Source organism: Thamnophis sirtalis, unplaced genomic scaffold, assembly GCF_051295495.1.
Source record: "Thamnophis sirtalis isolate CommonGarterSnake01/CBP01778 unplaced genomic scaffold, rThaSir2_p1.2 scaffold_2, whole genome shotgun sequence".
In the NCBI taxonomy this organism is placed as follows: domain Eukaryota; kingdom Metazoa; phylum Chordata; class Lepidosauria; order Squamata; family Natricidae; genus Thamnophis; species Thamnophis sirtalis.
Genome location: NW_028261382.1, coordinates 64456907 through 64475165, shown reverse-complemented (window position 1 = coordinate 64475165; position 18259 = coordinate 64456907). Strand labels below are relative to the sequence as shown.

At 45.6% G+C, this 18259-nt stretch overlaps 1 protein-coding gene across 1 annotated transcript in view; it reads right to left on the bottom strand.

Annotated features, from left to right (window-relative positions):
• The window catches only part of SLC15A4 (solute carrier family 15 member 4), a 31173-nt gene that overhangs the window by 4327 nt on the left and 8587 nt on the right, over nucleotides 1-18259 (bottom strand). Inside the window, exons 2-6 of the mRNA XM_087705816.1 lie at nucleotides 17531-17826; nucleotides 15792-15966; nucleotides 14268-14357; nucleotides 8952-9120; nucleotides 3003-3158 (exon numbers count right to left, since the gene is read on the bottom strand). Of these exons, the coding sequence (XP_087561942.1) occupies nucleotides 3003-3158; nucleotides 8952-9120; nucleotides 14268-14357; nucleotides 15792-15966; nucleotides 17531-17826 (886 nt within the window). The remainder of the gene's footprint in view (nucleotides 1-3002; nucleotides 3159-8951; nucleotides 9121-14267; nucleotides 14358-15791; nucleotides 15967-17530; nucleotides 17827-18259) is intronic.

Sequence of the window (18259 nt, the reverse complement as noted above, 5' to 3'; positions counted from 1 at the left end):
CTTTCATTCCTAACAGGGGACCAGAATTCCCAGTCTCCTGTTCATTGTCCAAGGCTTTCACGCCTATGGCAGATCTAGAATTCGCCATCTCCGGGTGATTGGCCTGAAGTCACTCAGCCAATTTTCGTGCCTAAGATGGAACTAGAACTCACAGACTCTTGCTTTCTAACCTGGAGCCTTAACCATTAGACCAAACTGTCCCTCTGAATCTTGGAAAGAGTCTTCACTAGGCCTTGGATCTGGCATTTTTCTCCCAAGTGCTACTCTACAATATTTGGTTTCTAGGCTCAAAAATCACCCTGCCAACGACAGTGCCAAGTCTAGTCAAGGCTATGGTTTTCCCAGTTGCAACGGATGGCTGCGAAAGTTGGACCATAAGGAAGGCTGAGCACCAAAGCATTGAGGCCTTTGACCTCTGGTGCTAGAGAAGACTCCTGCGAGTCCCTTGGACTGCAAAGCCATCCAACCAGCCAGTCCTGGAGGAGATCCACCCTGACTGCTCTTTAGAAGGCCAGATCCTGAAGAGGAAACTCAAAGACTTTGGCCACCTAATGAGAAGGAAGGACTCCCTGGAGAAGAGCCTCATGCTAGGAATGATGGAGGGCAAAAGAAGAAAGGGACGACAGAGAAGGAGGTGCCTGGATGGAGTCACTGAAGCAGTCGGTGTGAGCTTCAATGGACTCCAGAGGATGGTAGAGGACAGGAAGGCCTGGAGGAACGTTGTCTATGGGGTCGGGATGGGTCGGACACGACTTCACAACTAACAACAGCAGCAGGAGCAGCAATAACAACATGCTTTATAAGCAGTGTATTGTCTGAGTCAATTTGCAAATAGGTAGTAATAACAATAGCCACATTCTTTACTTGTATGGTATTCTTCCCATTTCAAATTTCTACCTTGGTACAACAAATCCCAAGTTAGAAAATATTCTGTATCTTCTTTGTCCTTTATCTTTAATGTTAACCTATTCATTTCCGCACAGTCTAATATTTTTATTTTATTTAATTATTTGACCTCAAGGCGATCCAACTGGTCAGTCCTAGAGATCAATCCTGATTACTTAGAAGGCCAGATCCTGAAGAGGAAACTCAAAGACTTTGGCCACCTATTGAGAAGGAAGGACTCACTGGAGAAGAGCCTCATGCTGGGAACGATGGAGGGGAAAAGAAGAAGGGGATGGCAGAGAAGGAGGTGGCTGGATGGAGTCAACGAAGCAGTCCGCGTGAGCTTAAATGGACTCCAGAGGATGGTAGAGGACAGGAAGGCCTGGAAGAACATTGTCCATGGGGTCACGATGGGTCGGACACAACTTCACAACAAGACTCAAAAATGCCCAACTCATCCCCGTAAACCTGGAGGCCAGTTTGTCACTGCTAGCAAAAAGCCACAAAAAGGACCCCGGAGAAACCAAGCTGTTCAGAATTGGTTGGGCCCCCACAGCGAGAACACGGCTACGATTTAATTAGAAGACGAGGCAAAATGAGGGCTGTGCAAAACATGGAGAGCCTAGCGGCCTTTTTTCCCCCTAATGAACCCAAAATGTGTGTGAAACAGAGCAGAAAATGAGATTTTATGGCCACGCACACACCTCCCGTTTGCAGGTTGCACCAGAAAAGTTGGAGGGGAGGGGAGGAACAGAGAGAGAAGGAAAATCAATCGCTGATGATGAGCCCAGATAGTTATGCACTAGGAAAGAGGCCCACAACTTCCTCATTTACTCAAGCCAGGAATTTTCTAAAAATCCACCGGGAACAACCTAGAGACAGTCCCAAGAATCTGGCTGCTTCCCTTGAGTTAAATCCTGGTTTGAGCCAATAGTAAGTTTGTAAGTAGTGTGTTTAGACCTGGGCATATTATGGGACTCAAGACCATATCCAGCCCTGTGGTTGTTCTTGTCCGCATGAGATCAATCAGAAAATTAGAAATCATATATAAAGGTAAAGGTTCCCCTCACACATATGTGCTAGTTGGTCCCAACTCTAGGGGGCGGTGCTCATCTCCGTTTCAAAGCCGAAGAGCCAGCACTGTCCGAAGACATCTCCGTGGTCATGTGGCCGGCATGACTAAACACTGAAGGCACATGGAACGCTTTACCTTCCCGCCAAAGGTGGTTCCTATTTTTCTACTTGCATTTTTAACATGCTTTCGAACTGCTAGATTGGCAGAAGCTGGGACAAGTAAAAGGAGCTCACTCCATTACGCGGCACTAGGGATTTGAACCACTGACCTTTCTGATTGACAAGCTCAGCGTCTTAGCCACTGAGCCACCATGTCTCTTAGAAATCATATATTAATATATGTAAATAAGTGTATGAGGGGTCCTTGGTGCTCTCTGAGCTTGGTTGCTTTGCATGTAGACATTTCATAACCTTGGTAGGGAACATCATCAGTGCTAGGAGAGAGTGGGATTGGTACTCCCTGAGCCTGGTAATTTCCTTGGAGACATTTCATGACACAACTAGGGGACAACATCAATGCTAGAAGGGAGTGGACTTTGTGGAGTGGAGAAAGACAAGGAGAAAAATAGGAGGACTGTGGGGTGCCTGGTGCTCTCTGAGTTTGGTTGTTTTCTTGCAGACATTTTGTGACCCAACTAGGGGACAACATCAGTGCTAGAAGGGAGTGGGGTTTGTAGGAAACCATTCATTCGTTCCTTCGTTCGTTTCAGGAGTGTGAAGATCTGTCCGTGAATCTCAGAGACTCTGTGCCCAGACTTTCCTTGCACAGCACCTCATTTGGAAAATATTGAAATGGCAGCTTTCCAAGGTAGATAAGGTCTGTGGTCATAAATATTCCTTTGAAAGACTGTTTACCAGGCCTTGGCTGAATGTGAATGAGAGGAAATCACATTCATTTAACAAAAGGGATATTGTCAGGACCAGGAATCTGCCTCGTGCTATTTGGGGAAGCCTAGGTCAGAACATCTAGGGAATTATGGACCAAATGAAGGACCTTAAAGGGGGCCTGTTTTCCTGTGACACACGCGACATGGCAAACCAACCTGCAATGCTGGCTAAGATTTCGCTGATTCCGATCAGAATATACTGGGGGACCTGCCACCAGACGGACATGTCGGCTGCATAGTAGATGGCCGTCCCAATCTTCTGATCAATCGTTTTGGTCTTGACTCTCCTCAGCCGGTCGCTTTCCAATATTCCTGGAAGAAGAAACACACAGGAAATGACTCCCAATTGCCAACACCCATTGTCAGGGTTCCAAATAGCATCCAAAAGTAAATCAGAGTCCGAGGCAAAGTATTTCTCAAAGTTCCAATTTATGAAGAGAGCCATGTTGGCACATCTGGGAAAACCTGAATGTGAAAGCTTCCCGGTTTTCCCACCCAGTTGAAAGTTCATGATCTTGCCCCCACACCCACAAGTCCATCCCATGGTTCAATCTCCCACTGCCATGCTGGCAGTGCCACCCATCCAATTCTGGCCAGTTGCAGAGACAAAGGATGACCTTGGCTTTCTGGAAAGAATTTTGTTACGGCTACATAGCATCTAACTCTGTACAATCCCCCCTCCCATTTTCCCACAATAGAAAATGCATAGTAGAATAATAGACAGTGTGGCAGGCCAAAGATCCAAAAGAAAAGATGGCTGCAGGCCTGACACCCATCTGATGTTCAACCTCTGTATTTCTGCCACATTGTCCCTGATCTCACCCGTGTGTTCAAAGCATTGCGCTTTTGATTGCACGGTTGCATCCTGTTGCATCCTGTTTAGGATCAACCGTGCAATGTACTCCAAACCATCAGAAAGGGAATTCGGATGGGTTTAGCTCCCTATAAAAGGGATCCCCCCCGAAGAATGGTGCAGTGGCCTAGAGATGGAGCTCTCGCCTTACAATCAAGAGCTGTGAGTTCGATCCTAGGTATAGGCAGATATTTCTCTCTCTGGGCACGATGAGAATATTTCTGCCAAAGAAAACTCTGCATTGGCAACAGGAATGGCATCCGGCCAGTAAACGCTCAGCTCCATTCAGTTGCCCAGACTCCACCCCCATAAGGGATTATGGGGTTGTTAAAAGATGATGATGATAGTTATTTATTAAGCTTTAAAATGGAAGAAACAAGTGAAAGAAACAAATAGCACAGGCAAATTTTTTTAGATATACAATAGAATTAGACAAATAGCAAAAACTCTGCGATAGAAATGATAAGTTGACAATAGCAACTACGTACAAGGAAAACCCGTATAAAATGCTTTACAAGTGGCATTTGCCACTGGCAAGACTAGCAAAGATGTTTAAAAACATATCTGCCAAATGTTAAAAATGTAATCCCACACCGGGCTCGTACCACCATATGTGGTGGACATGCCCAAAGGTAAAAAATGATTGGACAAAAATACATACGTGGCTATAGAAAATGATAAAGTAAAATATACAGTAAATTTAAAACCAGAAATATGTTTGTTAGGTATACTGTCAGAAAAATACGACAAAGGGAATGTATATTTAATATTACATGTTTTGACAGTAGGGAGAATTGTATTTGCACAGCATTGGAAAAATGAGGAAAATTCCTACAAATGAAAATATAATTTAAAAAAATTAGACTACATTAAAGATAAAAGACAAAGAAGACACAGAATTTTTTTTAACTTGGGATTTGTTTTACCAATTGTTAGATAATAATGGTGAAATTATTAAGAAAATGCTCCATGATCTTATCCTTCAATTCTTTTTGTTTTTGAGTTAGTTCATCAGTTGGTTCAGTGATAACTGGTTCTAGTGGTGGTGGTGTTATTTCCTCCCCGAGAGCTTCTTCTGGGAGTTCTACTATAGTGTCTTTAGTTGTGTCTTGAATATCAGTTATTTCCGCTTGTGATATTGTTTTTTTGGTTTTGTAATTTGCCTGAATTTCCTCAAGTTCAACTTCACTAAACACTTTATTCCGTATAATAAATCGCCTTTGATCTGCTAGTCGTTGTTCACTAACATTTGAATCTGGATATTATTCTTTCCATAATTCATACATTCGCTTTAAATAACCTCTTTTTTCTGGCTCTGAGTTGTAGTAACAGGCCATTATGGCACGGTTTTAATCTGCACTATATTTTTGTCGTTTTGTTGGCTGGTCCACTTGTAGCCCACTTGTCAACGGATGTCCAGGGACCCCAACATCCGCCGCGGCCCTTGTTAACCCGCGCGACGACCGATGCGGTATAAATTTTTTATTTGTTTCTTTCACCATATTGTATGGGTTGGCAGGGGTTTTTTTATGGGGCCAGTTGCCAACCTGACCCCAATACTCCTCCTTTCTCATCCGGGCTTGGGACCGGCAACGGCGGAGTATTATTATTATTATTATTATTATTATTATTATTATTATTATTATTATACAATTGTATCACAGCGGCCAGTTGTTTCGCTGGATTTGGCATTGGTTACTAGTTGGGCCCCACCCAGGGGCCTAGGACGTCGTAACGTATTTTCGTAATATGCGTGCAGATCCAACCAGTGCAGCTTTTTGCATTTGACTGATGGTGATTTTGTCAATTTTTAACTGTTTTAAATGTAATTCCAGTGCTTTTGGAATAGCACCCAGTGTGCCAATTACCACTGGAATTACCACTGCTGGTTTGTGCCATAGTCGTTGAATTTCGATTTTTAAGTCCTGGTATCTTGCGATTTTTTCATGTTCCTTCTCGGCGACCCTGCTATCACCTGGTATTGCGATGTCTATGATTGTGACCTTATTTTTCTCAACCAGTGTGATGTCTGGTGTATTATGCGCCAGTATTTTGTCGGTTTGTATACGGAAATCCCACAAGATCTTGACCATCTGATTTTCTGTGACTTTTTCAGGCTGATGTTCCCACCAGTTTGTTGCTGTTTTAATATTATAATTTTTGCACAAATTCCAATGGATCATTTGTGCTACTGAATTGTGCCGCAATTTATAATCAGTCTGCGCGATTTTTTTACAGCAGCTGAGTATGTGATCAACAGTTTCGTCAGCTTCTTTGCAAAGTCTGCATTTGGCATCATCAGAGGATTTTTCGATTTTGGCCTTAATGGCATTTGTGCGGATAGCTTGTTCTTGCGCAGCCAGGATTAGTGACTCTGTTTCTTTCTTTAATGTACCTGTTTTTAACCATAACCAAGTTTGTTCCCTGTCCACTTTATCTTTTATTTTTTCCAGAAATTGACCATGCAGTGCTTTGTTCTGCCAACTCTCCATTCTTGATTTTATCACATCTTTTCTGTATTCTTGTTTTGTCTGTTGGGCCTTCAGTAGATTTTTGTTCTTTACTTCGATTAATAGATGTTCTTGACTTTCTTTTAAATAATCAGCCAGTGCATGTTTTTCTTCTTCAACTGTTTGCTTCACTTGTAATAATCCTCTGCCACCTGATTTTCGGGGCAGATATAGTCTATCAGTATCACCACGTGGATGTAAACTGTAGTGTATTGTCATTAGTTTCCTGGTTTTTCGGTCCAAAAGGTCCAAATCAGCTTGTGTCCAGTTAACTATGCCAGCTGTGTATCTTATAACTGGTATTGCCCAGGTATTTATGGCCTTGATTGTATTTCCACCATTCAATTTAGATTTCAAAATTTTCCTAACTCTGTTGGTGTACTCTCGTCTGACAATAGTTTTTACTTCTCCATGCTTGATGTTATCCAACTGCAGAATGCCTAAGTATTTGTAGGCTTCATTTTCTTTGCATTTAATTAGTTGGCCATTGGGCATTTCAATTCCCTCAGATGCAGTGATTTTGCCTCTTTTTATGGATACAGTGGCGCATTTTTCCATGCCAAACTGCATTGAAATATCGGTGCTGAATACTCGGACTGTATTTGTCAATGATGATGATGATGATGATGATTATTATTATTATTATACAATTGTATCACAGCGGCCAGTTGTTTTGCCAGATTTGGCATTGGTTACTAGTTGGGCCCCACCCAGGGGCCTAGGACGTTGTAACGTATTTTCGTAATATGCGTGCAGATCCAAGCAGTGCGACTTTTTGCATTTGACTGATGGTGATTTTCTCAATTTTTAACTGTTTTAAATGTAATTCCAGTGCTTTTGGAATAGCACCCAATGTGCCAATTACCACTGGAATTACCACTGCTGGTTTGTGCCATAGTCGTTAAATTTCGATTTTTAAGTCCTGGTATTTTGCGATTTTTTTCATGTTCCTTCTCGGCAACCCTGCTATCACCTGGTATTGCGATGTCTATGATTGTGACCTTATTTTTCTCAACCAGTGTGATGTCTGGTGTATTATGTGCCAGTATTTTGTCTGTTTGTATGCGAAAATCCCATAAGATCTTGACCATCTGATTTTCGGTGACATTTTCAGGCTGATGTTCCCACTAGTTTGTTGCTGTTTTAATATTATAATTTTTGCACAAATTCCAATGGATCATTTGTGCTACTGAATTGTGCCGCAATTTATAATCAGCCTGCGCGATTTTTTTACAGCAGCTGAGTATGTGATCAACAGTTTCATCAGCTTCTTTGCAAAGTCTGCATTTGGCATCATCAGAGGATTTTTCGATTTTGGCCTTAATGGCATTTGTGCGGATAGCTTGTTCTTGCGCAGCCAGGATTAGTGACGACGACGACTACTACTACTACTACTACTACTACTACTACTACTACTACTACTACTACTATTATTATTATTATTATTATACAATTGTATCACAGCGGCCAGTTGTTTCACCGGATTTGGCATTGGTTACTAGTCGGGCCCCACCCAGGGGCCTAGGACGTTGTAACATATTTTCGTAATATGCGTGCAGATCCAAGCAGTGCGGCTTTTTGCATTTGACTGATGGTGATTATGATGATGATGATGATGATGATGTTAATCTTTGGTGAGATTCACAGCCTTTGGGCTGGTTGGTAGCTCAACAGCTCGAGTCCTAACCAAGGACCTAGGAACTGTTAAGGTAACGTCGGAGGATAGAAGCTGTTCCAAGTAGGGTGGTTTTTTGTAGAATCAGAATGTTCAAGTCTGATAAATTTAAAATTTCCAAATAGTGAAGTAGGCCTTTGGGTATTGCTCCAAGGGCTCCAATTACAATCGGGACAACATACAATTTCCTTTTCCACAGTCGCTCAACTTCAATTTCCAAGTCCTGGTACTTTGTGATTTTTTTCTTGTTGCTTATTTATTATTGTTATTTATTTGCAAATTGACAAACAACACACTATTTATTAAGCACTTATATATGTTAAAGAAAAATGTATAAATAAAAACTAGGAAAAAAAGTTGTTGACGATGATGAACAGGGATCCCCCTCCCCAACATTTGGGCTGCGGCCCCCTAGTGGACCGTGAGCTGTTTTCAATTGAGCCACAGAAACGGTGGGCAAGCGCATGAATGCGTATTCCATGTGTGTGAGCTGCATGCGGTGTGCCCGCCGCTTGTGGAAAAGGAGCTGCGCATGCACACACACACACCGGCACATGCTAGCTTGACTCCTGTGCAGAACTGTCCCCTCTGACCCATCCATCCCCACAAAGCCCGAATGATTGGGAAACTCTGACCTATAATGCCCACAGATGTTAAACCACTGGTGAAGATTTTAGGATCATTGGAAATTTTGGTTGACCAAAACAAAGTGTTCTCCAACAGCAGGTTATTCCTGTTTAGGGGCTGCCTCATTTTGCAACCATACGAAGTTAACGGTGGTGATGAAAAGGGTCCCTTAGGGTTACATAGATGACCTTCGCAGGCGTGCGAAGCAAAGGAAAGCTCTAAGTGCAGCCTCCATTTCACTTAACGACCGCTTCGCTTAATGCCCAAATTGTCAGCTGTTCATGGGGGGAAATCTAACAGCTAAAGTCGTTAATTACAGCAAGCCTAGAAACCGAATGGCTAAAGTGTCATTTCTGAGCGGAGATCTAGAACAGAACCCTATATCGATGGCCTGCGGTACCCAGCGTTAGCACTCCATAACCCCAAATCCTGCACCTCACCTGCAGCGAATGCAGAGCACATGACGAAGAACATCCCAAAGGCGATTCTCTTCAGCGAGGAAGGAAGGAGACCCTTCCTCTTCAAGATGGGGTCCACCACTTTGTCTTTCAGGGGGATGAGGATGAGGATGAGGACAGCATCAAACATGGTCAGCCAAGCCGCCGGGAACTATGAAATATATAAAATAGTATTCCACACTATAAAAAAAGCCGTTGAGACTCTAGAAAGAGTGAAGAGAAGAGCAACCAGGATAATTAAGAGACTGGAGGCTAACATCTATGATGAACGGTTGCAGGAACTGGGCATGGCTACTCTAGTGAAGAGAAGGACCAGGGGAGACAGGAGAGTAGTCTTCCAATATCTGAGGAGCTGCCACAGAGGGGGGGGGGGTGTCAAGCTATTTTCCAAGGCATCTGAAGGCCAGACAAGGAATAACGGATAGAAACTGAACAAGGAGAGATTCAACCTGGAAATAAGGAGGAGTTTCCTGACAGTGAGAACAATCAACAGAAGGAACAGAAGTTGCCTTCAGAAGTTGTGGGAGCTTCATCCCTGGAAGCTTTCAAGAAGAGACTGGACTGTCATTGGTCAGAAATAGTATAGGGTCTCCTTCTTGGGCTGGACTAGATGATCTACAAGGTCCCTTCCAACTTGATTAATCTGTTAAGAACTGTGGTGGGGAGACAGAGAGGATAGCCTCTCTGATAGTCACCATGTGGCTCGATGAGGAACCTCAACCCCATGCTAGCAATGATTAATGTGTGTGAGAGCAGAGCCTACTATAGCAATAGCCCTTATAGACCACTTCACAGTGCTTTAATGCCCCTCTTTAAGTGGTTTGCAGGGTCAGCCTGTTGCCCCCAACAATCTGGGTCCTCCTTTTACCCATGTCAGAAGGATGGAAGCCTGAGTCAACCTTGAGCCAGTGAGAATCAAACACCCGGCTGTGGGCAGAATTAGACTTCTAACCACTACGCATCATGGAAGGAAGAAGGGAGGGAAGGAGGAAGGGAGGAAGAACAATAGCACTTAGTCAACCTTGAGCCTGGTGAGACTAGAAATGCCAAATTGCAAGCAGCCGGCAGTCAACAGAAGTCGCCTGCAGTACTGCCTTCTAACCACTGTGCCACCGCAGCTCTATTTACAGAATAACAATAGCAGACTTGGAAGGGACCTTAGAGGTCTTCTAGTCCAACCCCCTGCTCAGTGGGGAAACCCTACGCCATTTCAGACAAATGTTGTCCAATATCTTCTTAAAAACCTCCCGTGTTGGAGCACCCACAACTTCTGGAGGCAAATCGTTCCACTTTGCATTTATCCCTATGACTTTCTGGTTTTGGAGTACATCTGCTAAATCCTTGGCACCAAGAGGACCAACAAGCTAAGAACAATCACATTGCCACTCTGATAGCGTCCGCTGAGTCTCGTCCTGCTGCCTTGTTTAGGGTGACCCGCTCCCTCCTAAATTACGAATAACCCTTTACAAGGTAGAGCAGAGGAATATGTCCAGTTCCTCGCGGACGAAGTCGCTTGGCTTCGGATGGACCTGGACTCTAATTGCGCAGAGCCAGCCGGGGTACCGGGGGAAGGTCTTGAACACCACCTCTGGACTGACTTTCAACCTGTTGCTCCTGATGAAGTGGACAAGGCCATGGGAGCGGTGAGTGCTGCCACGTGTGTACTGGACCCGTGCCCCTCCTGGCTGGTCGCGAACAGCAAGGAGGTGACGCGGAGCTGGGTCCAGGGGATGGTGGATGCTTCTCTTCGGGAGGGCTTCTTCCCACCGGCATTGAAGATAGCGGTGGTGAGACCCCTCCTGAAGAAGCCATCGTTGGACCCAGCTAGTTTGAACAACTACCATCCAGTCTCCAACCTTCCCTTCATTGGGAAGGTTGTTGAGAAAGTGGTAGCCTCTCAACTCCGACGGTCCTTGGATGAAGCCGATTATCTGGACGCCTTTCAGTCTGGATTCAGGCCTAGCTACAGCACGGAAACCGCTTTGGTAGCACTGACCGATGATCTCTGGAGAGCCAGGGATGGAGGTCATTCCTCCATCCTGGTGCTCCTTGACCTCTCAGCGGCCTTCGATACCATCGACCATGGTATCCTTCTGCAACGGTTACGAGAGGTGGGAGTAGGCGGCACCGTTTTTCAGTGGTTCTCCTCCTACCTCTCGGACAGGTTGCAGTCGGTGTTAGTTGGGGGAGAGAGGTCGACCCCTAGGCCCCTAACATATGGGGTTCCTCAGGGTTCGGTCCTATCCCCCCTTCTGTTTAATATCTACATGAAGCCACTGGGTGAGATCATTCGATGGCACGGGATCAAATACCATCAATATGCGGACGATACTCAGCTGTATCTGTCCGCCCCGTGCCAACTCAGGGAAGCGGTTGACATGATGTGCCAGTGCCTGGAGGCTGTCAGGGTCTGGATGGGGGTTAACAAGCCTGTATTCAATCCAGACAAGACCGAGTGGCTGTTGTGTTTTCCTCCCAAGAATTTGGCCAGTATTCCATCACTCAGGCTGGGGGGTGAAAATGTACACCCCTCAGACAGGGCGCGCAACTTGGGAGTCCTCCTGGACCCACAGCTGACTTTAGAACATCACCTGTCGGCTGTGACCAGGGGGGCATTTGCCCAGGTTCGCCTGGTGCACCAGTTGCGCCCCTACCTGAACCGGGAGGCACTCGCAACAGTCACTCACGCCCTCGTGACCTCAAGACTGGACTACTGCAATGCGCTCTACATGGGGCAGCCTTTGAAGAGTATTCGGAGACTTCAACTTGTCCAGAATGCAGCCGCGCGAGCGATTGTGGGTGCACCTCGGTACACCCACATTACACCTATCCTTCGCGAGCTGCACTGGCTACCGATCGGTCTCCAGATACGCTTCAAAGTGCTAGTCGTAACTTATAAAGCCCTTCATGGTATTGGACCCGGGTACTTGAGAGACCGCCTGCTGCCAATTACCTCCCAAAGACCCGTCAGATCTCACAGGGTCGGCCTCCTCCGGGTTCCGTCCACCAGCCAATGCCATCTGGCTACTATCCGGGGGAGGACCTTCTCTGTAGCAGCTCCGGCCCTTTGGAATGAACTCCCCATGGAGATCCGGACCCTCACCTCTCTCCAGGCCTTCCGGAAAGCCGTCAAAACCTGGCTGTGCTAGCAGGCCTGGGGTTGATGAGTTCCCCTCCCCTCTCGACTGGTATGGCTGTGTGATTTTCGTGTATTTTAATTATGTGTACTGTTGTTTATGTTCCCTTCCCCACTGAGTTGTTCGCCGCCCCGAGTCCCTCCTGGAGAAGGGCGGCATACAAACAAACCAAATACAATACAATAAATACAATACAACTTTCCAGAAGCTAAAAACAAAATCCCATCAGCAGAGAAATTAAAATCCCCCCCCCCCTTTCTGATACGCAGAAACTGTAAACTCATTAAGGATTTGTCTTCATCAAGCCAGAAGCGGAGAAAAATGACGGTTTCATAGGTTAAAACACCAGGACACATGATCTGTGCAGCAAAATTGTTCCTAAAATAGTTATTTACACAAACAAGCAGCCCCTCGTGGTCTCGCTGTTGTCTCAGACCTTCTGCAGATGCCCTGCTCTTCATTAAAATTTCTCCTTTGCAAGATTTTGACCCGGGTCAAGCCGATATACCCTTAGCTGCCTGCAGAAAGTTACTCCCTCCTCTGTAGTCACTGGAAAAGTTCACGAGGGGAAGGGTGAAAAGTCCCAATTAAACGAGGAAGCAGCCAGGATCTCCGATGAGTTTAAAAAAAAAACCCACAATGACTCTAATGATGAAATATTCATGCCGGAGAAAATGCAGAAGGAACGATGAAATGGGCAAGAAATGGGTAAGGGATAGGTCAGGCATTCCAAATGATTTTGGGGTGGTCGGGGGAGACGGGCATCTCCAATTGGAGATATTTTGACCTTCGGTTTTGCGGATTGACCTCTGGGCTTTCACCGACACAGTGGCTTCAGGGTTATCCAAATGGACATATGGAAAGGCGTTTAGAAGCCCTTCTGTTTTTAGCCCTGCAGAAAAAAGGTGTGGAGACTCTAGAAAGAGTGCAGAGAAGAGCAACCAGGATGATGAGGGGACTGGAGGCTAAAACATATGATAGACGGTTGCAGGAACTGGGCATAGCATGGCTAGCCTAGGGAAGAGAAGGACCAGGGGAGACAGGATAGCAGTCTTCCAATATTTGACGGGCTGCCCCATTCCTCTATGGCAGTCCTTCAAATGTGAGTTACTAATACCACTCTATAAAGCCTTAGTAAGGCCACACCTAGAATACTGCCTCTAGTTTTGGTCACCACACTATAAAAAAAGATGTTGAGATGCTAGAGCAACCAGGATGATGAGGGACTGGAGCCAAAACATATGATGAACGGTTGCAGGAACTGGGCATGGCTAGTCTAGTGAAGAGAAGGACCAGGGGAGATAGGAGAGCAGTCTTCCAATATTTGAGGGCCTGCCCCAGAGAGGAGGGGGTCAAGCTATTTCCCAAAGTACCTGAAGTCCAGACAAGGAATAATGGATGGAAACTGAACAAGGAGAGATTCAACCTGGAAATAAGGAGGAATGTCCTAACAGTGAGAAAAATCAACCCATGCAACACACACACACACACACACACACACACACACACAAATACACATATGCTGGTCTTGTTGTATTCAGGTCTTTTCCCGTGCAAGATTGAGATTGTCTTATTATTCTAATGATTATATATTATGTATTGTACACATTATATATTATAGTCTAATTATTCTCTTGTTGAAGTATTATGGAAGCTATTGAAATAGAGAAACACCCCCACAACATGAATAAACATGAGAATACCTCCCGCCTATCAGACATCTGGAAACCAGCCCTAGTCAACGAGCCCCACCCACCACCCAGGCCGCTACAACATGAAACAACAACGGACACACAGCCAGCACCAATCAGCAACAATCTACCAATCATGATACAACCACACAACCAATCATTCCACTTACTGAAACAAAGCCAGCATTCCACACACCCCCACCAAGATTTATAGAAAGATGGCAGCTCCGACCACGCTTTAAGCCCAAAACCCAGCCTGAGAATGGCAAGTGAGACCTCGCCGAAATGTTGCCAAGACAATCTCAATCTTACACGGAAAAGACCCGAATACAACAAGACCAGCATACCTACTCCAGTGACAGTCATTTGTCAGGAATGGTCTAAAGTCTCCTGCTGGAGCAGAGGGATGGACTAGAAGATCCCCAAGGTGCCTTCCAACTCTGTTATCCTGTTTCCACTTTGTGGCTCACCGTGGGGACGTTCATGGTGCCGTTTGATGTGCTGTTGGAAAACTGTGGAATTCTCAGGTGGAGGCTCTGGAGGACATAGGTGGTTTGCATCTGTGAAGTCAAAAGGAGGCATTGCTCAACAGCGTTCTTTACAAAACCCAGGAAGATCAACCTTTCTTTGTCAATGGCTTAGAAGCAGCTGACCAACTTTGGTCTGACTCGCCAACTCATCCTTAAAAAATAAATGTAATTATTCCATCCTTCGGGGCGATCTGTTTCTTCTGACAAAGCAAGAGAACAGTTCCTAAATTTTATTTATTTACTTAAATGTGTCCAGCTGCCAATCTTAACCTGTTATTTTAACTCAATTTAGAGCCTGCAGAAACACACACACACACAAATGCCTGCATGACTCTGGTCCACTAAGAAGGAACAAAACAGTAAATGGTAAAAACATGTGAATCAAAGAATAAGTTACAAATATAGATGCTATCAGGCCTGCAAGCCATCTTTTCTTTTGGACTTCGGTCCTGCCACACTTTCTACTATTCATTTTCTATTGTGGGAAAATGGGAGGGAGGATTATACGGAGTTGGGTAATATGTAGCCATAACAACATTCTTTTAGAAATTCGTCATCCTTTGTCTTTATACCTGGCCAGAACTGGATGGGTGGAAACTGCCAGCAGGGCAGTGGGAGATTGGGCCATGTGATGGACTTGTGGGTGTTGGGGGCAAGTTCTTGAACTTTCAACTGGTTGGGGGAAACTGGGAAGCTTTCAGATTTGGGTTTTCCCAGATGTGCCAACATGGCTCTCTTCATAAATTGGAACTTTGAGGAATCCTTTGCCTCGGACTCTGATTTACTTTTGGATGCTATTTGGAACCCTGACAGCTGCTGCTGAAGGTTTCCCATCTCTTCAGCATTGTTTATTTATTGTTTTATTTATTAAGAAAATTTATCTGGCTGCTCAACTCACTCACAGTGACTCTGGGTAGCTTATATAGAAGTAAAACCCCAAATATTAATCTCAACAAACTTGTGAGGAGGTCCTAATCTTGTAACCATATAGCCCCAAGCAAAGAAAGAGAGAGAGAGAGAGAGAGAAAGACAGAAAGAAAAAGAGAGAGAAAGAGGGAGAGAGAGAAAGAGAGGAGAGAAAGAGAGAGAAAGAGAGGAGAGAAAGAGAGAAAGTGAGAGAGAAAAAGAGAGAGAAAAAAAGAGAGAGAGAGAGAAAGAGAGGAGAGAAAGAGAGAGAGAGAGAGGGAGAGAAAGAGGGAGAGAGAGAAAGAGAGGAGAGAAAGAGAGAGAGAGAAAGAGAGAGAGAGAAAGAGAGAGACAGAGAGAAAGAGGAAGAAAGAAATGTATAACATGATCAAGCTCCTAGTCCTAGTTCTGAGGACTAGGAGCTTGATCTTATTTTGAAAGTGAAGACGTTTGGATGAGGCGAAGGTTTAATTTGCTGCACCTACCCACTGGTTTGCGTACTGGTTGGGCCACCTAGAAAACAATCCAGACGGACGGACGGATGGTCTGTCCACTCACCTGGAAGTAGACTGTCCAGTACGGGATGAGAGCCAAAAAGACGGGGATGATTTTGACCAGGGCTTTGACGTCTTCCACTTTGTCTTCTCGGAAAGGGCCCCCGTGGGAGGCCTTGGCCGCTTCCAGAAGGCTGTCCTTGGAAGGCTGAGTCTGGTGAAGGACCCCCTGCGTGCCCCTTTGAAAAGAGAATGAAAATTTATCCCCTGGTTCAGTGTTTCTCAACCTTGGCGACTTGCAGTCCTTTGGACTTCAACTTCCAGAATCCCCCAGCCAGCATAGCTGGCTGGGGAATTCTGGGAGTTGAAGTCCACAGGACTTCAAGTCATCAAGGTTGAGAAACACTGCCCTGGTTCCTTCTCAGATGCATCACCCAAAGACTTTGGAGCTGGGCGTTGTGTGTGTGTTTTTTTAAAGGCTGTTGGTGCCAAATATTCAGGGGATCCAAAGGGGGAGAATCGACTAATTCAAAGAAGGGGTGGAATGGAGACACACTAGACTGAACACTGCCTTTTGGTTAGGGTGCAAATCAAAAACTGAAATTCTTTCAAATTGAAGACAGGTTGTTGTTTTTTTCTGAAAAATGTCAAATACACCCACGTCACACCTATCCTCCGCGAGCTGCACTGGCTACCCATTAGTCTCCGGATCCGCTTCAAGGTGCTGGTCGTCACCTATAAAGCCCTACATGGCATCGGACCTGGGTACCTGAGAGACCGCCTCCTCCCATAGACCGATTAGATCTCACAGGTTAGGTCTCCTCCGGATTCCATCTGCCAGCCAATGTCGGCTGGCGACTCCCCGGGGGAGAGCCTTCTCTGTTGCAGTTCCAGCCCTTTGGAAAGACCTCCCCGTGGAGATCCGGACCCTTACTACCCTCTCGGCCTTCCGCAAAGCCACCAAGTCCTGGCTGCTCCAGCAGGCCGGGGGGCTTGTGAAATATCCAGCCCCACGGTAACTGTGAATGTTACGTATTTTAAGGTGTTGTCTTCTTTATTTATCCCCTTCCCTTGTTTATTGTAAGCCGCCTGGAGTCCTTCAGGAGTGGGCGGCATACAAGATCAATAAACTAAACTAAAGGCTTGCATGAAGTTTCTGAAATGCTCTGAATAGGAAGGAATGGGGTGAGGTGGAAAGGGGGGGAGGGAGAGGGAAGGAAGGAAGGGGGAAAGAAGGAAGGAAGAAGGGAGAGAGGAGGAAGGGACAGGAAAGAGAAGGGAGGAAGGAGAAAGGGAGGGAAGGAGGGAAGGGAGAAAGGGAAGGAGGAAGGAAGGGAGGAGGTAGGGGAAACAAGGGAGAAGGGGAAGGAAGGGAGAAAGGCAGGGAGGGAGGAAGGAGAAAGAAGGAGGGAGGAAAGGGGAGGGAGGGAGGAGAAAGAGGGAGGGAGGAAAGGGAAGGAAGGAATGGAGAAGGAAACAAGGGGAAAGGGGAAGGAAGGAGGGAAGTGGGAAGGAAGGAAGGGAGAGGGAAAGAGGAAGGGAGGAGGAGAAAAGGTGGTGGAAGGGGAAGAAAGGGAGGGAAAAACAAGGGGGAAGGGGAAGGCAGGAGAAAGAGAGAGGGAGGGCTGCCAAAGGGACTATTCACTTTCAAGACCCCTCAAAGCTGGTTTAACATAGCCCTCCCGTAGATCCTGAGCAACGTAAACTTCATGCACCTCCAAGACTCCTGTTTTTACGCCAACCAAGTCTCTTCAGGCCCAGCTTCCTGGGAGGAAGATACCCTGCCGCCTTAATTATACATACCTCGGGCCAGAAAACCGCTCCGGCTGTTTTCGGTTACAGCACGAATAAGCCAGGATTCTGAACATGTCGGTGAAGGCACTGCCATCCGGCGGCTTGGTGATGAAGACACTCTGGCCGCACAAGAAGACCACAAAGGAGACCCCGATGCAAACAGCGGGGATGATGTAGCCAATGGCGAAATTGAGGTTCTGCTGGATGTACGCGATGCCTCCCAGGGAAAGGATGGCTCCCAAATTGATGCTCCAATAAAACCAGTTAAAGAAACGCCGGGTGGCTTCCGGACCCCGATCCTTCACCTAAAGGAGATTTTTTTCCCCCAGGGAGAAGAAAACTCTATGAGAAAAGGTTTTTTTGCTTTATTTTCATGCTTTCTCTTCTTCTTCTATATATATAAAAGGCAAATACCACCCACTCGTCATGAAATCTCCAGAACCGTAAAAACTACAAACTTAAAATTTGGCACATATGTTCCTCTTAACTTCTAGGTGCTCACTAAGAAAGGATTTGTCGAAATGACCATCAGATCATTAGTATTTCTTATACAGTATTATATTAACACGCTAAGGAGTTAGACATTCTACTCTCCCTCCCCAACTGAAAAGAACTCTGTTCCCACTGCCAGTTGCAACTGGGTGCTGGTGGGATTAAAGGGCTTGAGCCTGATCAAATAGTTTCATAGCAAAGCATGGGTATCCAGTGTGTGTGTGTGTGTGTGTGTGTGTGTGTGTG